The sequence below is a fragment of the Bidens hawaiensis genome, unplaced genomic scaffold (assembly GCF_021521415.1).
Source record: "Bidens hawaiensis isolate Kalapana, Puna unplaced genomic scaffold, B.hawaiensis_p1.1 tig00000602_1, whole genome shotgun sequence".
Taxonomy (NCBI): domain Eukaryota; kingdom Viridiplantae; phylum Streptophyta; class Magnoliopsida; order Asterales; family Asteraceae; genus Bidens; species Bidens hawaiensis.
In genome coordinates, this window is record NW_027491037.1 from 565,688 (window position 1) to 580,317 (window position 14,630).

Below are 14,630 nucleotides of genomic sequence, written 5' to 3' on the forward strand. Positions count from 1 at the left end.
GTCAACTTGTCCTTTTTTCATGATTATCCATACAACAGAAGATATTTTTTACCTAACCTCCGAACAACAAAAATCCCCAACATACATTAAGTCAAGAATTCCACCCGCACAAAGACTTCACGCGGAAGAAACACTGGACTGGGGGGGCTTGTAGAGGTAGGGTACCAAAAAGACCCAAATACCCTTAACTACTACCCGCGGGTCATAGAGAACCCTCTTATAACCCACCCGCGGGACACTCGGGTCAACCGCACCTCACGAATGAGGAGGAACGTCCTCATAACACTCGCGGAAGCATCCTGGCATCCTCAAAAGTCATCCGCAGGACAAGACATCTGTCCGCCTAAACAACCGGAAGGCAATGCCAGTAGGACAGCTGTCATCACTCAAGTATTCTCTAGAAGAAGGTTTACGATTCTAACTTGGGGACACATAACATATTAACCAATGAATAAAGGACACCTGGCCAGGTTGTTATAACCGTGCACATGCCAGGGTGCAATCCGTCCTATCATTTGGTGACGCGTGTCCAGGTTGTTATACCCATGCACATGAGACGTATAGCTCAACCTATCACAAGAGGACACGTGTCCAGACGGTTATCAGAGATCTTCTAGAAGAGGACAGCTGCCCCAATCATCCTTCATCCTTCGGCTATAAATACATTGTCAAATGGTATGAGGTATTCATTCACCCACATATATTCTGACTACACTTAGTCTCTGTACTTCAGTACTTTCTTCATTACGAACGTTACTGATTCTCACGCCGGAGGGTGGTTACAGGAAGACCCCCCCTCTCGTCCTTCCTGTAACGAGACTCACGGTGTTTGTTTCGCAGGTTCCGGTCACTGGACTTTAAGAAGCCTCACTCATATCGCGGTAGTAGTTATTGTATTGTACCCTGTGGACTCATTGGATCCATGACCCATACCTGGGGAGTGGATCCATGTTTCTTCAATGATGTCACGATGTGTTTGAATCTAGGAATTTTAGATCGTTATGTGATGCATCATGGCTCTTAAACAAAAGTTTGGAACTTTTCAAATAAATCTGGTCAAAGAATGGTCACTAAAAAAACATAAATATGGGCTAAGAATAATGGTATGAAAAATACGAAGACTACATATATGATATATCTATACATAGTTGTTTTACAACTAGAATCCACATAAATCCTATGAATAAAATAGACGGCATGTATAAATTATGTTCAAAACCGTGATCGAATAGCCAAAAAGAAAGCATGTTGACCGGTTTTCAAAACCAAAGTTAACAGTATGTTCAAAACTTTCAGACTTGCTGAAGTTGTTCATATTCAAGAAAACACGTCATTTAGGATGACAATACGTCAGGTTTTAACGGGTTTTGATCATCACAACACATTTACATAATCAAATTCAGAAATCCATAAACTACTCAAAAGACGATTTTAATTAAATTCACATAAATGAGAAAGCTACTCGGTCTTGGTCTTTCTACCTTCTCTTCTTCCTTCCACGAGTCTGCAACACAAATCCATACTCATTAATCAAGTGATTTTGTGAAAAGCATGTTACACCTGTAATATATATAAATAAATAAAATAAAAACGGCATAAAGATATTCACCGGCTTCTCAGGAACTTCATGAATAGACGTAAAATTTGGTTCTGACTGATTTGGTGTACACACCGGAATTGAAAGAGGAACCTAATGAACACACATGAAATGTTTATAACGGTGCATATTGGCAATCGGTAAATTAACTTCATTTAAAATACAAATGAACCCCCACATAATTAATTTTCTGAATGTACGAACATGAACAAGTAGGCCTGTAAACGAACCAAACGACCCCGTGAACCATTCGGTTATTTAATAAACGAACGAACATGAACAAAATTTTTGTTCATTTATGTTCGTAAATGTTCGCATACGTTCGTTCATTTAACTTAGGTTATGTTCATTCGTTTAGGTTCATTTATGTTTGTTGGTTTACGTTTGTTCGTTACCTTTGTTTAAACATTCATATAAGTTTTTTAGGCCCAATACATTTACATTTAATTAGTTTAAGATCATTTATGTTCGTTCATCTATATTCAATTATGTTCGTTTGTTTACGTTTGCGAACCTTTTGTTTATGCCGTTAACAAACGAATATAAACAAACGGGTTAACTTTTTAACGAAATAACACGAACAAAAAAAACCCGTTTCGTTTAATTGTTTTGTGTTCAATTGTTTGTTGGGTTAAATTTAAACGGGTTGATATGAACATACTCCGTTAATGTTCATTTATTTACATTCGTGAACCGTTTGTTTATACTGTTAGCGAACAAATATAAACGAACACGTTCTTTTTTTCTAACAAGTGACCCCAAACAAACAAAACCCTCTCATTTAATTGTCCGTGTCTGATCGTTTGTTCGGTTAAACTTAAACGAACAAACATGAACATGCTCCATTTGTAAATTGTTCGTTTACATTATTAACCAGTTTACATTATTAACCAACGAACATACACTAACATGAACAAGATCACATTCATTTTTTTAACTAACGAACAAGAACACATTCATTTTTTAACTAACAAATATGAACAAAAAACCCATGTTCGTTAAATAGATAATGTTCTATCGTTTTGTCGGTTAAAGTTAAACGAACGAACATGAAAGTGCTTCGTTCATTAATAAATAAACACGAACCAGAACGCGTTCATTTTTAATGAACAAACACAAACGAAAAAATTGTTCATGTTTAATCGTTTGTTTGGTTAAAGTTAAACAAATGAACAAACATGAGCATGCTCCGTCTGTGTTTGTTTGGTTTGTTTACAGGCCTATAAACAAGAAAAACCATTCGTTTAAATGTTCAAGTTCATCAGTTTGAACGGACAAGTATCAGGAATCATAACTTACATTATTAGGAGCATTCGCTCCAACAAACGCCTTTTGCATATTAGCCATCATAGACACCATTGCAGACATCTGAGCCGCCATTTGTGAACATGTTTCCTCCATTGATGTAAGTCTCTGTTTCATTTCATCAACCTCAACACTCTTTGCCTCCACCATCTTCAGAGCCGCAGCATGACTAGGTACTATGGTTCCCCCATTGGACTCGGACTGGGACCCAATACCTTTGTTATTATTATTATCCACTCTTGTTAAGCGATTAAAAGCATCAGACTGCGACCCACCACCTTTGTTATTATTACCCGCTCGCTTTACACGATTAAAAACATCAGACTGGGACCCACCACCTTTATTATTATTATTATTATTATTATTATTATTATTATTATTATTATTATTATTATTATTATTATCCGCGCAATTACAAGCATCATGTTGAGTTGGAGTTACAGGTTTACGAAGTTTGGCCTGTAAAGAAAATACATGTGATTAATAAAAGTCCAATGAAATATAAAAAAAGTGCATAATATGAGATTTAAGTTTTTGAGAGTCTTACAATTACAGAAGCTGCTGATTCATTCACGGGTTGACCGTTTTTGCGTGCTCGGGTCTTTACAAGTAGTTCTGCCTGTGAGCGTTCCCGGCCGTCACCTCTTTTTTCCTTCTGTAAACAGAAATATTTAATAAAAGAACTGCTAGTGGCTAGTAGTATATAGGCTTAATATCAAAGAAAATCAACATATTTTCTTATTTTTCATGAAAAAGTTTGCAAATGTGAAAAAAAGCACTAAAAAGTCCCTTGACCCAAGTCCCTATACTTGTCCATCATAAACGTTTTTGTAAAAAAAAATGAAATAATAACTCGTTACCACTTAAATTCATGAAAATGTTATATACATAAAAAAGTTGAATTGTCACTTAAATAAACATTTTTTACCAATTTAAGAAGTAACAGGTATTTTTTACATATTTTTTTTATTACAAGGTCATGAATTCTAAGCAACTGCAGTGACTTTAATATATCAAGATCGGGTTGAGGGACTTTTTCGTTTCTTAAAAACATGAAGGCGTTTATACGCCAAGAATATGTTGAGGGAGTTTTACGTGAAAAATGATACATATATTGGTGTTTTATAGTATTAACCCTGGTATATATACAAAAAAAAATACAAAAAAATACGTATTAAAAAGCCTGAGGCTCTCCGATGTTGTGTGACGTTGCTTTATGCAAAAGCAAAAGCTTAGTTTTGCCTCGTATATTTTACATCAGTCTTTTTATTTATAATCTTTTCATCCCTTTGGTTAATTTTACATATAAGCCTCCTACAATGACTAACTTTGACCTAGATGTATATGAATCACCCAACTTGCACTTTGTAAAACCAAATAATGGAATTACCTTACTAACAAAATTATATTTATATAAATACAATTACCTCCTCCTCAAGTAATCTAGCAAGGCTTTTTTGCCCTCCGGTGTGAATACACTTCACCTTTGCACGATTGGCCTTGTTTCTAGCACTAAGTTTCTGAAACATCATAACAAAATTACATCACCGTCACCCCCCTTCCAATTTAACAAACTTTCAAAACACGTTGGAAACTTCAAATTCATGGAACACGACACGGACCTGGAATTCTTCAGAGCTCCACTTATTAACAAGAACCGACCATTGATCAGGAAGAACCCGCTCATCACGGTCTGCCAGGCGTTCCTCGTCAGTTTCATGTGTATCATAGTAAGATGACTTAAGATACGACTTGAAGTTTCTCCATTTACTTCCGATTGACAACAGCACTTGCTGTCTATGACCGGGTTCAACATCAAACGTTGCCTGTAAAATATAAATAATATTAATACAATGTTTTAAGATAACCAAATTTATAAAAAAAAGTTAAAAGCTCTTCTTCACATACCAACACTTTCTGCCACATCTTCTCTTTGTACTCTTCGGGCATTTTGCTCCAACCAGAATAAGTAAGAGGGGCCATATTTCCATCTCGAGATATGTGTCCCAAAAAGTTAGTTAATTTAACAGCCTCGGGACCCACAGGCTGACCCTGCTCATTGGTTAAAACTTTAATCCTTCCAGCTGTCAGTAACAACTTTTGGCGGTCTGCTAGCCCTTGAAATCTGGACTTCTTTTTAGTATTTTCCAAATCTGCTTTTAGCAAAGTAGAGTTAACAAACCAGATATGTTTTATATCCCAGGTAGTTATGGTAAAAAAAAATGAAATCGAGTAGATACTTACAAGGAGTATCAAAGTCAGACTCGTCCTTATCTGGAGAAGATTGTTGTTGACTAGAGCTCTGCTCAGGTTGACCAGCCTCAGGTTCCGGCAATTGGGTAAGATTGTTGACAAGAGGGCTTTCGTTTTGTCGGTTGGTGTGCCTCGAGATGAAAGATCCTGTACCAGGCTGGATATCTGAATGTATTTAATTAGAAAGTTAGAAGCTTTATACAAGAAAATAAACAAATGTTTTCTGTCGTATTCTTATAAATAATAATAATAGTAATAATAATAATAATAAAAAAAAAAAAGCTAACACATACCTCTGTATATAAAGACATTACAATACTCAACAGCAAATGATGAGGTATTTAATTGAACTGATTAAACTAAACGAGAAAGATCTAGAATAGGGGAAGATTTTATTGATGATACTGAAATCAGAAAATGGAAAAGAACAAGTACAGACTCAATTCTCAAAATGATCCAGGGAAAACCCTCTCTCCATGCATAAGCAGGAGACTAAAAGTGACGAAACAAACTAATTCACGCCATTGAAATGACTACCCTCCCCTATTTAATGGCCCCACACAAACGTAACAAACTCTAGTCACTTGTACCATTTACACTTTTCCCCCTTCTAGAATATACGAATTGTAAAGGTATTTTATCTTTAACAACCATGTGTGTCACATTCGTATCATTACCCCCTCCTTCAATAATAGTCTTGTCCTCAAGACGTGTACCAGGAAACTGACCCATGATCCATTCTGCATCTTCCCAAGTGGCTTCATCTGAGGACTGCCCCTGCCAGTGAATTAACCATTGTTCCACAGAAGCTGACCCATCACGAATCAATCGAGAAGCTAAGACGGCTAATGGTTGGAGAAGATCTTGCTCACCGACAATTAACTCAGGAGGTAGGACTGTTTCGGTAGTGCCTTGGATTGCTTTTTTCAATAGACATACATGAAATACTGGATGGATTTTCGAAGTAGCGGGTGAATGGAGTTTATAGGCCACAGACCCGATCTTGTCGCTGATTTGAAATGGGCCAAAAAATTTGTCAGCCAATTTCTGGTGGATCCTGCTGTTAACCGACATTTGGCGATATGGTTTAAGTTTAACATAGACCCATTCACCTACCACAAAGTTCACATCTCTCCGTTTCTTATCAGCCTGCAGTTTCATAATACTTTGAGCACTGGAAAGGTGAGATTTCAGTTTCTTAAGTGCCTCATCTCGGTCCTGAAGTTCCTGAGCAACCGCATCCACTCGAATTTCACCGGCTGCATAATGGAAAATTGAAGGAGGACGGCGACCATAAACTGCTTCGAAGGGAGTGAGATTGGTGGATGCGTGGAAAGTGGAATTATACCAAAACTCGGCCCACGGTAACCAAAAAGCCCAATTTTTGGGTTGATCCACCACGAAACAGCGTAAGTATGCTTCTAAACAGCGATTAATTACCTCGGTTTAACCATCGGTCTCCGGATGGTAGGCTGAACTCATGTGTAAGGTAGTTCCTTGTGACCGAAATATCTCCTGCCAGAATTTACTTAGAAAAAGAGGGTCGCGATCACTAACAATGGTTTTGGGAACACCATGAAGGCGGATGACTTCCTTGACAAAGACATCAGCCACAGATCGAGCCGTGTAAGGATGTTTTAACAGGATAAAATGGGCGTACTTAGACAACCGATCCACAACGACCAAAATAACATTATACTCTTTAGAAGTGGGTAGCCCCGTTATGAAATCCATAGACAAATCTTCCCAAATGGCGTCGGGAATCGCTAAAGGTTGAATTAATCCCCCAGGTAGCGTTGAACTGGCCTTGCAACGTTGGCAAATGTCACACTCACGAACGTACTTCTTAACTGTAGCAGTCATACCGGGCCAATACAAATTGGCTGCCAGACGCCGGTATGTGCGGTAAAACCCTGAAAGACCCCCGGTGGCAGCTGAGTGAAATTCGTGAAGCAGAGCTGGTATAAACTTCGAATGACGAGAGATCACAACTCGATTTTGATAATACAAGATTCCATTTTTTACGGCGTACCCGGGGTATTTGGCAGGTTGGGATTGACAATCTCGACTCAACTGTTGGATGTGAGCATCGGCCTTAGATTCCTTGAGTAACTGGGCCCCCTGTATCCAAATTGGGGCAGATAGAATTTGACTAAATTCGCCCGTGTCGGCTCGTCGAGATAAAGCATCGGCTGCTCGGTTTTCTCGACCCGGTTTGTATTGAATGTCAAAGTCATATCCCAGTAATTTAGCAACCCAGTTTTGCTGGTCAGGCGTGGATACACGTTGTTGCAAAAGAAACTTCAAACTCTTTTGGTCGGTATACACAGTAAACCGAGACCCTAACAAATACGGTCGCCAATGTTGGACCGCGAGAACCAAAGCCATCATTTCGCGCTCATAAGCTGACTTGGCCAAGTTCTGATCACTCAAAGCCTTGCTAAAATAAGCAATGGGCTTCTGATGCTGCATCAACACAGCTCCAATACCACGCCCAGAAGCGTCACACTCTACAACAAAAGGAGCAGAAAAATCGGGAAGAGCCAAAACTGGAGCTGTAACCAGAGCGTGCTTTAACTGATCAAAGGCTTGTTGAGCGGATTCATTCCATCCAAAAGCATCTTTCTTTGTCAAATCGGTGAGGGGTCTCGCAATGCTTCCATAATTCTTGACAAATTTACGATAATACCCCGTTAAACCCAAAAAACCTCTTAACCCTTTCAAAGTTTTCAGAATAGGCCACGCACTAACTGCCTCCACTTTCTTTGGATCCATAGAAACTCCTTGGCCATCAATAAGATGACCCAAATACTCAACCGAGGTCTGCCCAAAAGAACATTTTTGACGATTAATCATAAATTGATGGTGAAGGAGGAGTTGAAAAACCAATTGCAAGTCAGATAAATGGGATTCCCAAGATGGACTATAGATCAGAATGTCATCAAAAAAATGACCACTTTCTTACGCAAAAAAGGACGAAAAACATCGTTCATTATAACTTGGAATGTTGCAGGTGCGTTCGTCAATCCGAACGGCATGACGAGGTATTCGTAATGACCATCATGTGTGCGAAAAGCAGTTTTCTCAATGTTGTCTTCGCGCATACGGATCTGGTTGTAACCGGATTTTAAGTCCAGTTTGGTAAAAAACTGAGCGCCATGTAACTCATCCAATAGTTCCTCCACAACAGGAATGGGAAACTTGTCTGGTACGGTAGCTTTGTTGAGAGCCCGATAATCAACACACATTCGCCATGAGTTATCTTTTTTGCGAACCAAAATAACAGGACTGGAATAAGCACTGCGACTAGGGCGAATCATTCCTAATGACAGAAGTTCCTGAACTTGGCGCTCAATTTCGGTTTTTTGGACGTGAGGATAATGATAAGGTCGAACTACAATCGGTTCTGAAGTTACAAGTGTAATCCCAGATCATGAGAGCGAACCGGAGGTAACCCGGTTGGACTCTGGAACAAGGTTGTGTACATATTGAGTAATGCTTGCAAGTCGGCTAAGTGGACCGGAGACAAAGGCGAAGAGCACAAACCATCCAGATGACTCGTTGCAGCAAAGTCATTATCAGAATTTGAAATATCCTCCAGAGAAAGCCATTGTTGGAGAGCCGCGGGTGAGGGTTGCCCCTGAGTAATCCCTTGCAACTTGACTGGAAGACCCTCATAAGTAAACTTCATCCACGCGTGTTTCCAATCATGAACCACCTCCCCTAAGGACTTCAACCAATCCATACCCAAAATGACATCTAAATTACCCGTATCAAACACTAACGCATTGATTGAAAATGTACAGGAGCCCACATGAATGGGAATTCCCACACAACGTTCACGAACCAAAACAAAGTGACCATCACCTAGTTTAATACGAATTCCAGCAAAGGATGAGGATGGCAGAGCCAAAGCTGTGACCAACCTACTTGAGAGAAAATTATGAGAAGCTCCACTATCAACCAACATACTCACTGGAATCCCATGTAATGCCCCTTCGAGCTTTAGGGTTTTAGATCCACCGGTACCGGTTAGCCCACCTTCTAATTCCAAAGACATACACGTACCTGAAGGAGTCACTGTGATCGATTCTTCCTCAGGATTCGGTGCATTTTCGAGCACATGGTTTTCCCCTTCTAACAAATCATCCTCATCATCGCCTAATAACAGCACCCGAAGTTTTCCCTCTGGACATTTATGAGCCGGTCCATACTGTTGCCCACAACGAAAACACAAACCCTTCTTTCTTCGATCCTCCCATTCAGTGCGAGAAAGAGAGCGAACCCCTCTATCGCGAGCAAAAAACTTGCCCTAGAGGCGATGTCAAAGAAACCTTGGGAACCGATCCCCCTGTAGAACCGTCCCACCGAGAAGACAAACCCTTATCAAGGATTTTAGAGTGGGATGAGCTGTTGGGCTCCACACGGCCCATATTAATAAATGGATCAAATGAAGCCGAACGAGATGGCCCAAATCGATCCGAATACCTGAAACGAGACATACGGCCCATGCCGGAATTAGGTCGGAGCATAGCGTCCACGTCTTTTGCCAAATACATCGCGTCTAATCGTGATTTAGGACGGTGAAGACGAACCAACTGTTTGACATCGTCACGTAAACCAGCCACAAAATAACCAATTGCCTGTGATTCCGGCAACCGAGGAACCAAGGACAAAAATTTTCAAAATCATCAATGTAATCGTGAATAGAATCTGTGTGCTTAATCGTCGCTAATTGTTCATACGGATTATGAATTTCTAATTCGCTAAATCGTTGCAATAATTCACCCTGAAATTCCACCCAAGAGAGGGAATCATTAACCTGAGTGACGATGGTGAACCAGTGTTGAGCGGTGCCCACCATACTTAATCGAGTCAATCGCATACGTAAATTCCCCGGAGTACCGTTGATGTCGAAATAGAGGTTTGCCTTTTGGATCCATCCCTGAAGATCAAAACCATTGAACTCCGGTAATTTAACCTTCTTCACCGCCCAAGGCAAACCCGACGGTGCACCATTATCGAAATCGGAGTTAACGGAATTGGAATTAAACACTCCACTTCCAGTAAGACCAGATCCAGACGAAGAAGAATCGACCGAACGTTTATCCTGTTGTTTCATCCAAGCGAGGACTGTCTTTTGAAATTCACTAGATTCCGATCGACCAGCAACCAGCGAAGCCTTAATCTCGGCGACATCTTGCTGTAATTGACTGATTTGCTGATCATTTGTATCGACACGAGAGTTTTGATTCACCATAATCGGCAGGTCAGGAGAAGGTCGGACCAGTGATGAGGTATTTAATTGAACTGATTAAACTAAACGAGAAAGATCTAGAATAGGGGAAGATTTTATGGATGATACTGAAATCAGAAAATGGAAAAGAACAAGTACAGACTCAATTCTCAAAATGATCCAGGGAAAACCCTCTCTCCATGCATAAGCAGGAGCCTAAAAGTGACGAAACAAACTAATTCACGCCATTGAAATGACTACCCTCCCCTATTTAATGGCCCCACACAAACGTAACAAACTCTAGCCACTTGTACCATTTACACTTTTCCCCCTTCTAGAATATACGAATTGTAAAGGTATTTTATCTTTAACAACCATGTGTGTCACATTCGTATCAGCAAACATAACAAACTAGTAACTGACTAACTCAATATATGCACTGCTTTAATAGAGAGTACAAATTTTATTCCTATTACAAACCAACCCCTGACAACAAACCGAACGCTGCCTTAGAAAATTCTTAGAAGAAAAAGATATCTAGTGTCACTCGACTAGATACACCTCGACATAAAAGTATAGCTAAAAAACATTTATTTTTTTATAGAAGTGTCTAGTGACATCATATTCTTAATGAATGCCCCTAAATCTCTATAAAGCACAGCTTTGACAGCAGTTACAGCATACTATTTGTTGTGCAAATCTGGCCAACAATGGTCAAATGCAAAAATAAAATGCCATAATATAAATAATGAAATGTCCATATATTCAAGAAAATAACAAACAGCAGAAAAAAAAAACTAGATATTTAACAGAGAGGAGTCATGTTAACGTATTTAATCTCTCTTTTACACATAATTAGAAGATATTAACGGCACCCTAATGGAATATACTGTCATGAGTTGTCAATAAACACAATGTACTTGTGATTTCTATCTTTTTTTGTTTTTTGTAACAAGATTATGTTTTGTTAATTCTAAAACTTCAAAAATAGATAAAAAGATAACTTTATTGAGATTATTTGATATATTTAGTATTTAATTAACTTTTTTGATTTTTTTTTAATAAAAAATCGCTTATAATTGGGTTATTACAGTTCACCAACTCGATTATTAACCTAATCGGTTATCCAGGTTTGGTTTTAGGAGATGGTTAAAACAGTTATTACAGAAGAATATCAAATAGAATTAAGACTATATTAAATCACTAGGATATCACAAAAATGCTTACATAGTAAATAGTAATTAAAATGGCAATGTGTGGGGTCCATACCAATAATAGCCGGTGTTTGTTCCATTTGTAATTTGGCTGCAGTCCAGTGCTTCATAAAGAACGTCTTGACCCGATTCATGAGCTTCAAAATGTGATCACCCTTCTTATTATAAACCACACAATTGTGCCAAATATATTCAACATCCTTAAACACATCTGCTGAATTCATGTACTTGACACCATTCTCAAGGTTGTCACATATTGTACCAAAATCCATTGGTGTCTTGATAATATCAAAATAATCCTGGTTCAAGCTCCACTAAATTAATTATGGAAAATCATTGTATGATACGATAAACCAAAAAAATAATGTGATTATACAATGCATAATAAACTGTGTTTATGAGTTACCTTTTTATGAACAGTTCATAATTAATAAAACAAGACTTTCCAAACGTTAATAAATTAATATGCACCAAAAATAACCTGAGTTATCCATTTCTTTAACCATGAAGCATACACGTCCAAATAACAAAATAGTATGTGAAAGAAAAAAACACTATTTAAGAATGTTCATACTAAATAAAACAAGAACTTTGAAACGTCTATAAACATGCATCAAACATTAATAGAATATTTCTTGATTCCTTTTCGTCATGTAGAGTTTTATAAAGAAACTATTTAAGAATGTGGTTATTGTCACCACCATTTTCACTTTTTAGTGCAATCATTACATATAGCCTAACTAAAATAAGATAGTTTTTAATACATCAGATGAAGAAAATAAGAACATTGAAGACAAAACATGAAGCAATTTATTTCAACAAGTACGATATTAGATTCAAACAGTAAACTTACAGGTATATCAAGTGCAACGGGATCTACGGGCCTGTTAAATGGTTCCGCTGCATCCAAATTCATGGTCTTTTTAATTACCTAGGGTATAAAAACAACATCTTTAACCATAAATCCATGATGCATAATTTGTAAAATAATACGATATAGTAAACTGCAAACCATACCGCTAGTGCATAATCCAATTCGTTCTGCTTGTATTCTGCATTTTGATGCGATTCAACATGAACTTGAGCCACTGGTCCATTGCTGATTGGTTCATCCACTAAACTCCTTGACAAATTAGCCATACCACCGGCTTCCTTGGATATTTCTTTAATAACGGACGCAATCACGTGACTCAATCTGTTGGTATCAAATTCCATCATTCCATTATCCATAAGAGAACCAGTTCTTTGAGCTCCGGTTTCCATCCGCATTGCAGCGATGCTTCCAGACGTTCTTTCATCGGTTTCAGATTTGTATAAACCAGCTTCATTCTGTTGTGTCTTGTTCATTAATATTGTTTTAGCGGTTTGCTTTTTACATGAACGCTTCCGCTTCATTGTTATGCGTGTCTGAGAGTTTAGATCATGTTAACTAGGAGTGAGCATAAACCGAGCAAGACCCAACCCAGATCAGACCCAATTATTTACATTACAATAGGGTTAGTTCCCGAATTCTAAGAATACCATTAAACGGTTTCATGAGTCTGACTAGTTTCTCTTTTCATAAACCGGTCGGTTCTGGGTCCTAAGAATACCATTTAACTTTGGGTCTGACCGAATTGCAACAGATAATACCAAATCAGCAGCTCTTAATTCTTGAATTTGAATGTATTATTATAGGGTTTTAGACCGATGGAGCGGTGATTGTAGTTACCACTGAACAGGAATGTATTTGATTACCAAAATCAATCAATCAATTGGGTAACTAATAATATTAATAATAATAATAATTTATTTTGATTTATTTGCTAAAGCTAAAGAGTAGGAAAATTAAAAAACTGAACTTACTCACAAATGGCGATTGAGAAGGATTTGTGGACGACGAGATAGCGACGGAAAAGGGTTAGGGTTTTCTGGGTGACTCTAGTACAACTGAAAGACACACTAATAAGGATTCACTTGTTATTTTTTATTGGAATGGATAAAATAAAATTAATACATTCATTATTAAATAAAAAAAGAAAAATATATGCTTTTATAAAAATAATAATGATAATAAAAGATAATAAAATGATAAAAGAAACAACAAAAAGGTCTAAATTATATTAATGTAAAACTCTCGAGAGAGAGGGGGTATGTTTAGTAAAAATGGATAAAAGAGGGTACGTTTAGCAGCACCCTTTATAACCGTAATTCGGACTACTTACGAATCATTGGCTCACCTAATCATTTTTCTTCCTCGAGTAAGGCACCTTGGCGTACTAGGTTGGTACGATTATTACAGGAAGCCCGTACATCAATATGTCCAATGTCCTGACTCAAAGACCCTCTCAGGAGAATACCCACCACAGGTAAGAAAACCTCTCCATCTTTAATGAGTCTTTATCGAATTTGATTTTCGATTCTAAAAACAAATAAACCTAATAACAACTAATCATTAATTAAGTTTTGCTATTGACTTAATTCAATTATAATTTTAGCATAATTTGACTAACCTCAACTAAATCCACCTGAATAAATAAAATGTTTATTCACGTCACCCATCGAAAAAGGGAATTAGAATTTGGTTTTGAACTAGTTGAAGTTGGTTTAGTTTGGTTTGGTTCGATTTTCGGTTACAATAAAAAAAGGGAAGCTTTAAAATGAATAAATCGAAAATCAAAGACCAAACTGAAGAATACCTCTCGTATTTGTAATATGTTGCCACATGTAGTTGGTCGATTAATTGCTTGTTAAAATTATGTTTTATGTTTGGTCTATTATGTTATAATTGCTAAATTATCAATCAATCTCGAAAAAAACATCTCGTTACCTAGAGTCGTCAACTATGACATGTACACCTTCTACCACCATTTTTACTAATTAACGACGACGATTTTTCTTATTATTCTATGGGCGCTAATGTATTTTTAGTGAGCATGAAAGTTAGCTAAGATTTCTAATAGTTATTATGCATTAGAGTTATTGTTGTGTGATATATATTTTTTATTTTTTTATATTTTTTATTTGATTATGTAGACGTACAATG

At 37.6% G+C, this 14,630-nt stretch overlaps 1 protein-coding gene across 1 annotated transcript; it reads right to left on the reverse strand.

Moving 5' to 3' along the window:
- Positions 1-1,291: 1,291 nt before the first annotated feature.
- LOC143637101 (uncharacterized) lies at positions 1,292-13,271 on the reverse strand. Its single transcript, XM_077104556.1, has 12 exons — positions 13,238-13,271; positions 12,623-13,012; positions 12,459-12,536; positions 11,661-11,904; positions 5,147-5,320; positions 4,811-5,055; positions 4,525-4,728; positions 4,330-4,422; positions 3,450-3,557; positions 2,897-3,361; positions 1,610-1,690; positions 1,292-1,504 (listed from the first exon to the last, which is right to left on the reverse strand). The coding sequence occupies exons 2-12, from the start codon at positions 12,998-13,000 to the stop codon at positions 1,478-1,480; spliced, it is 2,097 nt and encodes a 698-aa protein (XP_076960671.1). The 5' UTR covers positions 13,001-13,012; positions 13,238-13,271; the 3' UTR covers positions 1,292-1,477.
- Positions 13,272-14,630: the final 1,359 nt, after the last annotated feature.